At 42.2% G+C, this 13,891-nt stretch overlaps 1 protein-coding gene across 1 annotated transcript; it reads left to right on the forward strand.

The window, feature by feature from the left end:
• The first annotated feature begins 2,155 nt into the window (after positions 1-2,155).
• On the forward strand, positions 2,156-11,931 carry LOC134811102 (GATOR2 complex protein WDR59-like). The gene is made up of 12 exons (XM_063817826.1): positions 2,156-2,299; positions 2,560-2,711; positions 3,071-3,243; positions 3,389-3,528; positions 3,818-3,939; positions 5,589-5,702; positions 6,118-6,346; positions 8,895-9,052; positions 9,190-9,387; positions 9,501-10,178; positions 10,388-10,543; positions 11,157-11,931. The coding sequence occupies exons 1-12, from the start codon at positions 2,212-2,214 to the stop codon at positions 11,550-11,552; spliced, it is 2,604 nt and encodes an 867-aa protein (XP_063673896.1). The 5' UTR covers positions 2,156-2,211; the 3' UTR covers positions 11,553-11,931.
• Positions 11,932-13,891: the final 1,960 nt, after the last annotated feature.

Below are 13,891 nucleotides of genomic sequence, written 5' to 3' on the forward strand. Positions count from 1 at the left end.
ACTGATAAGAAAAAAGAAAAGGACAAGCAGATAGGAAATTGGACGGACAGAATTGTAACCAACAAAAACAAATTTCTGAGACTCATAAGACTGATGAGCTTATCTGGCCAGACTGTATCGGCAGCCCAGAGGTACTTGATCAGTTTGGCCTTAAAAGTAGAAATCCGCTCTGACTGCCGGATACATACTGGTAGACTATTCCATTTCAGCATAGATCTATGAAAAAAGCTATTTCGGAAGGCATCCGAGCAGGGCACAGTGGTACTCATGTAAGTTGAAGTATCCGACATATCAATTATTTGAGCATTGTGCCTAGTGTATCGGGTGCCCTCTGGACAGCATAGGACTATATATGTAGGGAGCGAAACTGGAATTATGCTATTCACTATTTTATAGAAGGTCATAAGATCGTTATAAATAAACTTCTGTTTAACAGGGAGAATATTTAGTTTCTTTTGCTCTGTAGCAAGTTTATCGTCATTATAACTGGAGTAAGGTTCACCATTGATCCATTTAATAGCCCTCTTTTGGATAGCAACAAACTGTTGAAGATGAGTTGCAGATTGAGGGGACCATATGACAGAACAATGTTCAAATATAGACCTAATTAACGCTAAATAGAACGATCTTTTCTGCCTTTTATCAGTAGTGAAATGACATGTTCTCTTAAGTAGTCCAAGTCTAGAGGTAGCTTTGGAAACAAGCGCTTTACATTGTGCACCCCAATTAAACCTGGAGTTTATTGCGACTCCTAAATCTGACTGAGAGGGCACAAAGTCAATATCACTTCCAGAAAGTTTATAAAAGAAGGTATTGAATGGCAAGTTATCCAGCACGTTTCTTTGCAGGGACACAGAGAGGGCTTTGCACTTTTGTGGGTGGAACTTCATTCGATTTCTCACTGACCAATCATATAATCTGTTGATGTCATTTTGGATTATGTGATGGTCAGGGTAACCAAGGATCTCCCTCCAAATTTTAGTGTCATCTGCATAAAGGGCGATATTGGTGCCTTCAGAGACACAGGAGAACATGTCATTTATAAATATTACAAACAATAAAGGGCCAAGTATAGAACCTTGAGGGACACCAGACCGAACTGGTAGAGAAGAAGACGTTTGGCCTCCTATCACTACTTGTTGTTGTCGCCCCTCAAGATAGGACTTAATAAATTTAAGCATTAGTCCATCGACATTAAAAATATTCTTTAATTTACTTAAAATGAGGTCATGCGAAACGCTATCAAAAGCTTTCGCAAAATCAAAATATATTATATCAGTCCTGGACCTGTTATTCAATGCAAGTGCAAGATTGTCCGTGAAAGGTATCATTTGGGTTGTGCATGAACGTTCATTAACAAAACCGTGTTGTCAGTCATCCAACAGATCAGAACATGCAGCGTATAATGCAGTCTTTATGCACCTTTCAAAGACTTTCATTACAAGAGATGTTAACGAGATAGGCCTGTAGTTCTCAACCGAAGACTTATCGCCCTTTTTGTGCACTGGTACTACAAGTGCCAGCTTCCAATCAGGGGGTATGCATCCGCTCGAGAAAGACAGGTTAAATAAAACACTAAGTGGGTATGCAAGGCTTTGGGCACAGTTTTTGAGGACTCTCCCATGAATCCCATCAGGGCCAGGGGCCTTGTTAGGATTTAACTTTTTAAGAATCAACAGAACATCTTCTCTACTATATTTGGGCAAACCCACCAATTTTGAAAGATTTCAGTGTATAAAGTGATAACTTTATGCACTCGTGTGGAGACTCCACACGAGTCATGAGACTCGTGTGGAGTCTCATGACTCAAAGGATTGGCTGTCTATATCTTCTCCATCTTCTCTCCTTTATCTCTAAAGATTGAGTGCCGTCTCTAAAAAATGTATTCAAAATTGTCTCTAAATAAATATAACGTTCCTCTGTTGAGTTGACAGTAGATCGTTTCCAGCGTGCACGCTCAATTTTATTCTGCAAATCGATAGTGATGATAAATGATTTCAACCATTTTATTGCTCAAATTTAAATATTTCAAATCCATTTATTAGAACAGGGAGTTATCACTTTATGTTCTGAAAGTTTATTGGCAATAGGCTAGGTATGACATATTTTATATCAGCAGTTATTCAATACGAATTATATGTCACAAACACTTTACAGATGTACGATTATTCATGAGCTGGGACACTGAACACTCATGTGAATTATGAAATAATGGCATTATACAATCAAACATCAAATCTGGGAGTGTCCTTTGACGTAACAAATGACAAGAAGTTTGTATTAAAGCTATGTCCAGCAGGTAACGACTTTTTCAATTCTTTTTCTTAAATCATCGTTGAGAATAAATACAAAAATTTAAGATCATTAATTTCGAGTATGGATCTGATTGTGAGACTATTGTGCATATTATAAGCAATTTCCATATATTCACAGATTTTATAGTCCCTCTTGTGATAGATTATGTAATAATATAATAATTTAATTTCTAGATTTATGTTTTAAATCTAAATATATAATTAATAAATAAATCAAATCTATTCATATCTTTAAACTTTTCAGGTCTGTACGCCCACAAAATTACTGATGACATCAGTCAAGATTGTAAGTTCATGAAGCACATGAAACGGCCTCTTGTTTTACATGGTCCGTTTAAAGATACCATTAGATGTGCCCCAAAGAGCCAGTTGTATGCGTATACAGATAGAGCAAATGTAAGTAATATTGACTACATCTTTACGTTTGCTAGTTTCGTTAATAACAGTTCTAGTTATGTTTTTAATAATAGTTACGTTTTTGTCAATACTCTCAACATATTCTTCCCAGTCAAAGTTCTTTGCTTTGTTCTGAATTATCACCTAGAAAAACTATAGCTAGGTTGTTCTTGGAGGATTACCTGGTTACCTGGTTACCTGGTTACCTGGTTACCTGGTTACCTGGTTACCTAGAAAAACTATAACTAGGTTGTTCTTGGAGGATTACCTGGTTACCTGGTTACCTGGTTACCTGGTTACCTGGTTACTTGGTTACCTGGTTACCTGGTTACCTGGTTACCTAGAAAAACTATAACTAGGTTGTTCTTGGAGGATTCTCTGAAGCAGGATTTTTAGAGCAGCACAGTTTCTTGGATCAAATGAGCATGGTGAACTCAATCGACTGGGCATACAATGAGTCTCACATCCTGAGTGGTTCTCAGGATGACATGGCTCTGTTGTGGGACGCTGACACACTAGACAATGTCAGTAGGTCAGTCCTTCACTTTATATTACACTTTTGTTTTAATTTTACTTTCATTTCATTTTAAATTTTATTTCACTATAAATTGTAGTAGCTGTCAGTGGTAAAATCTTTCTTTTTATATTTGTTCGTTCAAAGATCTTTCTCTCTTCAGATTTAAAGGAAACTCTGCTGCCTCAAAGATAAACCTGGTTGCTATGAGTAAAAGAAATTACAACCTCTTTGCTACATGTCATGACCGTGACATAAAGATTTGGGATAAAAGGAGGGCAAACCATTGTCAGGCTTATTCAGGTTACTAAAGGGATATTCAATTATAATTACATAATTTGACTAGGTTATTCACCCCGATAATCGCGACCGATAATTCCCTAAAAAACAAGGTATGAGAGTAGTTATGGCTGATAATTTGAATTCTTATTATTAATCTCCCAGATGACACAAAACAAGCCTTTAAAGAACATGAGGGTTAACACTTATTAGGGTTACCGTTAAAAACGCTCATACTTTATTGCAAAAAATCCGAAATATGTTGATATATTTAACAGTGACTGCAAATGAACATGATATAAAACACTCTCAGGTCACTGCAACAGAATAACACACTTAGACTGGTCACCACACGAGGACCATTACTTTCTCACTTGTAGTTTGGACAAAACTGTCAAACTGTGGAACTGGAAAAATCCTAAGACGCCAGTCAAGGTATGTGCAGGGAGTCAGTCAAGGTATGTGCAGGGAGTCAGTCAAGGTATGTGCATGGAGTCAGTCAAGGTATGTACAGGGAGTCAGTCAAGGTATGTGCAGGGAGTCAGTCAAGGTATGTGCAGGGAGTCAGTCAAGGTATGTGCAGGGAGTCAGTCAAGGTATGTGCAGGGAGTCAGTCAAGGTATGTGCAGGGAGTCAGTCAAGGTATGTGCAGTGAGTCAGTTAAGGTATGTGCAGGGAGTCAGTCAAGGTATGTGCATGGAGTCAGTCAAGGTATGTGCAGGGAGTCAGTCAAGGTATGTGCAGTGAGTCAGTTAAGGTATGTGCAGGGAGTCAGTCAAGGTATGTGCAGGGAGTCAGTCAAGGTATGTGAAGGGAGTCAGTCAAGGTATGTGCAGGGAGTCAGTCAAGGTATGTGCAGGGAGTCAGTCAAGGTATGTGCAGGGATCCAGTCAAGGTATGTGTAGGGAGTCAGTCAAGGTATGTGCAGGGAGTCAGTCAAGGTATGTGAAGGGAGTCAGTCAAGGTATGTGCAGGGAGTCAGTCAAGGTATGTGCAGGGAGTCAGTCAAGGTATGTGCAGGGATCCAGTCAAGGTATGTGTAGGGAGTCAAATGTAATCAGCCCATATTATAATTATGTTAAATTAGACATTAAAATAATGGAGAGGTGGTGGAAGTTTGCCACCTCCCCAACAAGTGTATAGTATGTATATTATATACACTGTATACAATAAGTACAGTTTTATAGTGTTGTAGTATTATTGGACCTTTACTGATAGTTTAAATTCGACATATGACGTCATCTAGCGTCATCTAGCGTCATCTAGCGTGAAATATCGCCAGATGATGATAGATGACGCTAGATGACGCTAGATGACGCTAGATGACGCCAATTAGCGACATTGTCGCTAAGTGCACGGCACCTTTCGAATGTCGCTATCTAGCGCTATCTAGCGCTATCTAGCGCTATCTAGCGCTATCTAGCGCTATCTAACGCTATCTAGCGCTATATGTCGCAACGACATCTGACGCTATATAGCGCTATCTGGCGCTATATAGCGCTAGATAGCGTGAACTGTCGTAAACTGACTTATCCCGCTATCCAGCGCTTGATGTCGCCTGCGTCAGATGTCGTCGCGACAGATGTCGTCAGATGACGTCAGATATCGCTAGATGGCGTCAGATAGCGTCAGATGTCGCGGCAACATATGACGCTAGATGACGCTAGATGTCGTCCCTAGAATTTTTATGAAAATAGCGCTATCTGTCGCCTGGCGTCAGTGCTGCGTGCTTAGCGTCATCTAGCGTCATCTAGCGTCACCTAGCGTCATATAGCGTCATATAGCGTCATATAGCGCTAGATAGCGCTAGATAGCGCTAGATAGCGCTAGATAGCGCTAGATAGCGCTAGATAGCGACATTCGAAAGGTGCCGTGCACTTAGCGACAATGTCGCTAATTGGCGTCATCTAGCGTCATCTAGCGTCATCTAGCGTCATCTATCATCATCTGGCGATATTTCACGCTAGATGACGCTAGATGACGCTAGATGACGTCATATGTCGAATTTCAACTATCAGTAAAGGTCCGTATTATTAGCTTATTAGTGTGTTTTGTGCTATTTATTCTACGTTTCTGTCTGACAGGAGAAGAGGATCGGAGAGCAAGTTTGGAGGGCTTTGTACGACCCGCTGGACTCAAGGAATGTGTTTTTAGCTCTTATTGTTCCAGATAACAAAGTGAATGGAGTAGCTCCTAAGGTATCTTACTGATCCATCCTTTTATTCTTCCTAGTATTATATAATGTAATTATGTATCTCGAATTGAAGCCCATAAAAAGAGTAATAAGATAATATTTAATTGCAAATGCCAGGAGTAGTAACACACTTCTACCTGGTAACACTAGTAGTGTTACCATAGTTACACTAGTAGTAGGAGTAGTAACACACTTGTACCAGGTATGTGAGTATTAGTATTACCATTATGGTAACTAATGGTAACTAATGGTAAATAATGGTAACGAATGGTAACGAATGGTAACTATGGTAACTATAGTAACTAATGGTAACTAATGGTAACTATGGTAACTATAGTAACTAATGGTAACTAATGGTAACTAATGGTAACTAATGGTAACTAATGGTAACTAATGGTAACTATGGTTACTTCTACCAGGTATGTGAGTTTGACAAGGACCCGACCTGTGACCGCTTCCTCCCGAGTAGATCTGACAGTTTGATAATAGAAGCGAGGATATCATCCCAATCTGGTGGCAACACTACACTTATAGGACTCAGCAACACTGGCAACTTTAAAACTTGGGTTCTAGAGTCCCAGAGCTCTTCCTCTCGGCTCAATCTCTCACTCAACCTTTCTTCTCCTATTGAGGTTAAGGAGAGTACCTGTAAGTTTTAATTAGCCGCTTTTTATCAAAACAACACAAACATTGTTTTAAAATGTGTAATAATAAATAATTATTTTATTTTTCTTTGGCATTTTAAATCATCCTGTTTTCTGGTAGCTTATACCCCCTTATAGCTTATAAGTTATACGCCCCCCCCCCCCCCTTTAGCTTATACCCCCCTTTAGCTTATACCCCCCTTATAGCTTATACCTCCCCTTATAGCTTATACCCCCTTATAGCTTATACCTCCCTTATACCCCCCCCCCTTATAGCTTATACCCCCCCCCCTTATAGCTTATACCCCCCTTATAAATCAAGAGGCTTGCATATAATGAACATATTGACACGGGTGCAGAGTTGAGTCTGTACGGAACCTAGTAGTTTCAGATCCTTGTTTAACTTGCCGTACAGCAAGGTCATCCACTACTTTAGCCCGGCGAGGCACATAACTCCCTCTACAACTCCATGACAAATGTTTCATATATACTAGCCGAGTTCACAAGTTATATCCTTGTGTTTGAGAAGAGCTCGTTAGAACTGCTTCCTTTCCCTTCAGTATCCCACAGTCTCTCGAGTTTCGTAACTGCCAGAGAACTCTCTTAAACAATTACTAGACTCGGTGATTATAAATCAAGAGGCTTGCATATAATGAACATATTGACACGGGTGCAGAGTTGAGTCTGTACGGAACCTAGTAGTTTCAGATCCTTGTTTAACTTGCCGTACAGCAAGGTCATCCACTACTTTAGCCCGGCGAGGCACATAACTCCCTCTACAACTCCATGACAAATGTTTCATATATACTAGCCGAGTTCACAAGTTATATCCTTGTGTTTGAGAAGAGCTCGTTAGAACTGCTTCCTTTCCCTTCAGTATCCCACAGTCTCTCGAGTTTCGTAACTGCCAGAGAACTCTCTTAAACAATTACTAGACTCGGTGATTATAAATCAAGAGGCTTGCATATAATGAACATATTGACACGGGTGCAGAGTTGAGTCTGTACGGAACCTAGTAGTTTCAGATCCTTGTTTAACTTGCCGTACAGCAAGGTCATCCACTACTTTAGCCCGGCGAGGCACATAACTCCCTCTACAACTCCATGACAAATGTTTCATATATACTAGCCGAGTTCACAAGTTATATCCTTGTGTTTGAGAAGAGCTCGTTAGAACTGCTTCCTTTCCCTTCAGTATCCCACAGTCTCTCGAGTTTCGTAACTGCCAGAGAACTCTCTTAAACAATTACTAGACTCGGTGATTATAAATCAAGAGGCTTGCATATAATGAACATATTGACACGGGTGTAGAGTTGAGTCTGTACGGAACCTAGTAGTTTCAGATCCTTGTTTAACTTGCCGTACAGCAAGGTCATCCACTACTTTAGCCCGGCGAGGCACATAACTCCCTCTACAACTCCATGACAAATGTTTCATATATACTAGCCGAGTTCACAAGTTATATCCTTGTGTTTGAGAAGAGCTCGTTAGAACTGCTTCCTTTCCCTTCAGTATCCCACAGTCTCTCGAGTTTCGTAACTGCCAGAGAACTCTCTTAAACAATTACTAGACTCGGTGATTATAAATCAAGAGGCTTGCATATAATGAACATATTGACACGGGTGCAGAGTTGAGTCTGTACGGAACCTAGTAGTTTCAGATCCTTGTTTAACTTGCCGTACAGCAAGGTCATCCACTACTTTAGCCCGGCGAGGCACATAACTCCCTCTACAACTCCATGACAAATGTTTCATATATACTAGCCGAGTTCACAAGTTATATCCTTGTGTTTGAGAAGAGCTCGTTAGAACTGCTTCCTTTCCCTTCAGTATCCCACAGTCTCTCGAGTTTCGTAACTGCCAGAGAACTCTCTTAAACAATTACTAGACTCGGTGATTATAAATCAAGAGGCTTGCATATAATGAACATATTGACACGGGTGCAGAGTTGAGTCTGTACGGAACCTAGTAGTTTCAGATCCTTGTTTAACTTGCCGTACAGCAAGGTCATCCACTACTTTAGCCCGGCGAGGCACATAACTCCCTCTACAACTCCATGACAAATGTTTCATATATACTAGCCGAGTTCACAAGTTATATCCTTGTGTTTGAGAAGAGCTCGTTAGAACTGCTTCCTTTCCCTTCAGTATCCCACAGTCTCTCGAGTTTCGTAACTGCCAGAGAACTCTCTTAAACAATTACTAGACTCGGTGATTATAAATCAAGAGGCTTGCATATAATGAACATATTGACACGGGTGCAGAGTTGAGTCTGTACGGAACCTAGTAGTTTCAGATCCTTGTTTAACTTGCCGTACAGCAAGGTCATCCACTACTTTAGCCCGGCGAGGCACATAACTCCCTCTACAACTCCATGACAAATGTTTCATATATACTATTATAGCTTTATAGGAGTTAATGTTTAAACAAGTACTGGCTACTAATGACAATTCTGAAATAGTAACACGTGTTAACTGTTAACTGTTACCAGTGTAACACGTGTAGTGGAACACGTGTAGTAGAGGAACACAATAAAAAATAGTGTACTTTTTCAGCATTCGGCAGCGAAATGCCAACCCTGTCCTCCTCCCCCAATTCCAGTACAACTATAACAACTGAAATAATGCAGAATACTGAAAAGTATGGAATTATTGTGCACTCTGTCGACCGGAAAAAAGTTTTCAAGTCTCAAAAGTTGACAGTAAAACTGAAGGTAATTGTTTGATTAAAATAAAATTATCAATTTATAGTATTGATTACAGAGTAAGTACTAAATAAAATAAAATATAGTTAGAAATATATATGTTTCTAATATATATAATATATTATACAATCATTATTTAATTGCAGATGGATCTAACAACGCCAGATGTGCCCGCATTTTCTTTCGACGACTTTCCTCTCAGCATAGAAAAGAGAGATACTTATCTGAAACACTTTGACGGGAAGTCCCAGGAAATAATGCTGGAGAGTAACGGGAACCAAGAGAAACTGATAAGTTTCATCTGTAGCGACTTTAAAGAAGTGTGCAATGAAATAGAGGAAGATGTAAGTAAAAAAGTTCAGATAGAAAATATTTTTTATTATATAACCAACTAATGAGTTGCTAGTCATAATATTTTACATCACTTATCTATTGCATCTACAGAACTATTTTACAGATAACTCAGACAACAAAGAGAACAAAGACCAACTACGACAAGAACGTGCCATTTCCCCGGATCTGCGGAGCGCGCTTCTGTGCTAATAACTACCTGGTGGTGTTCAAACGACCTGTTGCGTCCGGGGAGTCAGCTGTTAACGAGCCAGTCAGACAGAAAACATTCCGCGCATACCACCAGATGCTCAACACTAAGATCTCCTCTCTGACGGGGAAAAAGCGGGATAAAACGCCCTCCACCCCCTCTGTAGCAGAGTACTACTACCTGAACTCGACGCGCACGCGCCAGACGCGCTCAGGACACTGCGAGCCCCACCAACGGAGTTACATCCTCCCAGTACAGATACGGGACATTAGCAGGATCCTGCCCCAGAGTTGCAGGGAGCTAGCTGCTGAGTACTCTTTAGATTCAGACAAGGACCTGGGGGAGATCTGTGATATTAACATCGAGGTGGCTAAGAACAGACTCAGGATGGACCTGGTACAGTTGTGGAGGGTTCTCAAGATTACCACTGATCCGCAAGTTGTGAGACATCTGTACGAGAAGAAACCGTGGGACCAATACCCGTACGGGAGGAAACTGATTGACAGTTATATTGAGTTCTATTACATGAAGAAGGACGTTCAGACTTTAGCAATGGTTTATGGGATGTGTGCTCTGGTGGAAGCGAAGGTTAAGGTATGTAAAGATCCTCCCTCCCTCCCTCCCTCCCTCCCTCCCTCCCTCCCTCCCTCCCTCCCTCCCTCCCTCCCTCCCTCCCTCCCTCCCTCCCTCCCTCCCTCCCTCCCTCCCTCCCTCCCTCCCTCCCTCCCTCCCTCCCTTTAATAATAAATTTAAACAATTTCTACATAAAGACGTGAACTTTAAAGAGTGACGTATAACACCAGAGTCAGTTGAAGAACGAGGGAGGGGGCAGGTTCCAGTTTATACCTCCAGGCAACATGTTGTTCAGTCTAACGGATAACCTCTCAACCTCTGTATCTATAGAGCAGGACTTCAGTGAGCCTGAGTCAGACAGCACCACTTCTCCTCGTATCAGGGAGGTCAGTGTTCCTCAGCTAATTGCACTAATTGCACTAATTGCACTAACACTAATTGCACTAACACTAATTGTACTAAAACTAATTGCACTAATTGCACTAACACTAATTGCACTAACACTAATTGTACTAACACTAATTGCACTAATTGCACTAACACTAATTGCACTAACACTAATTGCACTAACACTAATTGCACTAACACTAATTGTACTAACACTAATTGTACTAACACTAATTGTACTAACACTAATTGCACTAACACTAATTGTACTAACACTAATTGCACTAATTGCACTAATTATTACTTTTCTAATTACCAACTCTCCTCGTATCAGGGAGGTCAGTGTCTCGATTTTAGATTTATCGCTCCTCTCCTCAATCGATAATCATCTTGATATTATGCAATGTCGCCAATACAATTACCCTAACTAATACGATTATTGACTTTACTTTACTTGATGAATATTATGTATTATATGATATAAAATTGTGACATTTTTTGATTCTTAGAAATTCAACTAGTTTATGTTTATGTTTCTGATTATGTTTATGTTTCTGATAATTAGTTAGTTTTATTGTGCACTGTGTGTAGAGGCTAACTCCTCTGTTTCAGGATATTCTTTTCCCCTACGAAAGAAGTGGTATAAACGGGGACCTGATAAAGCTAAACTACGCCTCAGTGCTGTACAGTTGGAAGCTGCTGAACAAGCGAGCAGAAGTGCTGAACACAGTGCACCGGTCCCCCGGCTCCCTGGCCCCCACTAAGAGGTTTGAAGTAGCGGGCCAAGTGTGGGAGTGCGCTATCTGCCGACTTCCTGTCTCCAACCTAGGCTCCTTCTGTGTGGAGTGTATGCATGGTGGACACTTCCAGCATTTGAGGGCCTGGTTCACTAGTTCAGTGGGGGGAAGGGTTATCAGAGAGTGCCCCACAGGGTGTGGGTGCGTGTGTGCGAATCATATGGGGAACTGGGACGGTGCTGTCGAGCTGAGCAGTTGTAAGGGACATTAGGGGTCCTTCGAGCTGAGCAGTTGTAAAGGACATTAGGGGTTCTTCGAGCTGAGCAGTTGTAAGGGACATTAGGGGTCCTTCGAGCTGAGCAGTTGTAAAGGACATTAGGGGTTCTTCGAGCTGAGCAGTTGTAAGGGACATTAGGGGTCCTTCGAGCTTAGCAGTTGTAAAGGACATTAGGGTCCTTCGAGCTGAGCAGTTGTAAAGGACATTAGGGGTCCTTCGAGCTGAGCAGTTGTAGGGGACATTAGGGGTCCTTCGAGCTGAGCAGTTGTAAGGGACATTAGGGGTTCTTCGAGCTGAGCAGTTGTAAGGGACATTAGGGGTCCTTCGAGCTGAGCAGTTGTAAAGGACATTAGGGGTCCTTCGAGCTGAGCAGTTGTAAGGGACATTAGGGGTCCTTCGAGCTGAGCAGTTGTAAGGGACATTAGGGGTTCTTCAAGCTGAGCAGTTGTAAGGGACATTAGGGGTTCTTCAAGCTGAGCAGTTGTAAGGAACATTAGGGGTTCTTCGAGCTGAGCAGTTGTAAAGGACATTAGGGGTCCTTCGAGCTGAGCAGTTGTAAGGGACATTAGGGGTCCTTAGAGCTGAGCAGTTGTAAGGGACATTAGGGGTTCTTCGAGCTGAGCAGTTGTAAGGGACATTAGGGGTCCTTCGAGCTGAGCAGTTGTAAGGGACATTAGGGGTCCTTAGAGCTGAGCAGTTGTTAAGGACATTAGGGGTCATTCGAGCTGAGCAGTTGTAAGGGACATTAGGGGTTCTTCGAGCTGTGCAGTTGTAGGGGACATAAGGGGTTCTTCAAGCTGAGCAGTTGTAAAGCACATTAGGGGTTCTTCGAGCTGTGCAGTTGTAGGGGACATAAGGGGTTCTTCGAGCTAAGCAGTTGTAAAGGACATTAGGGGTCCTTCGAGCTGAGCAGTTGTAAGGGACATTAGGGGCCCTTCGAGCTGAGCAGTTGTAAGGGACATTAGGGGTTCTTCAAGCTGAGCAGTTGTAAGGGACATTAGGGGCCCTTCGAGCTGAGCAGTTGTAAGGGACATTAGGGGCCCTTCGAGCTGAGCAGTTGTAAGGGACATTAGGGGTTCTTCGAGCTGAGCAGTTGTAAGGGATATTAGGGGTTCTTCGAGCTGAGCAGTTGTAAAGGACATTAGGGGTCCTTCGAGCTGAGCAGTTGTAAGGGACATTAGGGGCCCTTCGAGCTGAGCAGTTGTAAGGGACATTAGGGGTTCTTCGAGCTGAGCAGTTGTAAGGGATATTAGGGGTTCTTCGAGCTAAGCAGTTGTAAGGGACATTAGGGGTTCTTCGAGCTGAGCAGTTGTAAAGGACATTAGGGGTCCTTCGAGCTGAGCAGTTGTAAGGGACATTAGGGGCCCTTCGAGCTGAGCAGTTGTAAGGGATATTAGGGGTTCTTCGAGCTGAGCAGTTGTAAGGGATATTAGGGGTTCTTCGAGCTGAGCAGTTGTAAAGGACATTAGGGGTCCTTCGAGCTGAGCAGTTGTAAGGGACATTAGGGGCCCTTCGAGCTGAGCAGTTGTAAGGGACATTAGGGGTTCTTCGAGCTGAGCAGTTGTAAGGGATATTAGGGGTTCTTCGAGCTAAGCAGTTGTAAGGGACATTAGGGGTTCTTCGAGCTGAGCAGTTGTAAGGTATAAGGGACATTAGGGGTTCTTCGAGCTGAGCAGTTGTAAAGAACATTAGGGGTCCTTCGAGCTGAGCAGTTGTAAAGGACATTAGGGGTCCTTCGAGCTGAGCAGTTGTAAAGGATATTAGGGGTCCTTCGAGCTAAGCAGTTGTAAGGGATATTAGGGGTCCTTCGAGCTGAGCAGTTGTTAGGGACATTAGGGGTTCTTCGAGCTAAGCAGTTGTAAGGGACATTAGGGGTTCTTCGAGCTGAGCAGTTGTAAGAGACATTAGGGGTTCTTCGAGCTGAGCAGTTGTAAGGGACATTAGGGGTTCTTCGAGCTGAGCAGTTGTAAAGGACATTAGGGGTTCTTCGAGCTGAGCAGTTGTAAAGGACATTAGGGGTCCTCCGAGCTAAGCAGTTGTAAAGGACATTAGGGGTCCTTCGAGCTGAGCAGTTGTAAAGGACATTAAGGGTTCTTCGAGCTGAGCAGTTGTAAAGGACATTAGGGGTCCTTCGAGCTAAGCAGTTGTAAGGGACATTAGGGGTTCTTCGAGCTAAGCAGTTGTAAGGGACATTAGGGGTTCTTCGAGCTGAGCAGTTGTAAAGGACATTAGGGGTCCTTCGAGCTGAGCAGTTGTAAAGGACATTAGGGGTTCTTCGAGCTAAGCAGTTGTAAAGGACATTAGGGGTACTTCGAGCTAAGCAGTTGTAAAGG

This window comes from Bolinopsis microptera, chromosome 2, assembly GCF_026151205.1.
Source record: "Bolinopsis microptera isolate Bmic1 chromosome 2, MBARI_Bmic_1.0, whole genome shotgun sequence".
NCBI lineage: Eukaryota > Metazoa > Ctenophora > Tentaculata > Lobata > Bolinopsidae > Bolinopsis > Bolinopsis microptera.

Bases quoted from the DNA above. Each gene is read 5' to 3' on its own strand.
- LOC134811102 (XM_063817826.1), top strand. From the start codon at position 2,212: ATGGCATTATACAATCAAACATCAAATCTGGGAGTGTCCTTTGACGTA. The intron at 3,940-5,588 runs GTATGTGCAGGG...TCTGTCTGACAG, and splicing joins ATCCTAAGACGCCAGTCAAG to GAGAAGAGGATCGGAGAGCA. The intron at 10,179-10,387 runs GTATGTAAAGAT...GTATAACACCAG, and splicing joins TGGTGGAAGCGAAGGTTAAG to AGTCAGTTGAAGAACGAGGG.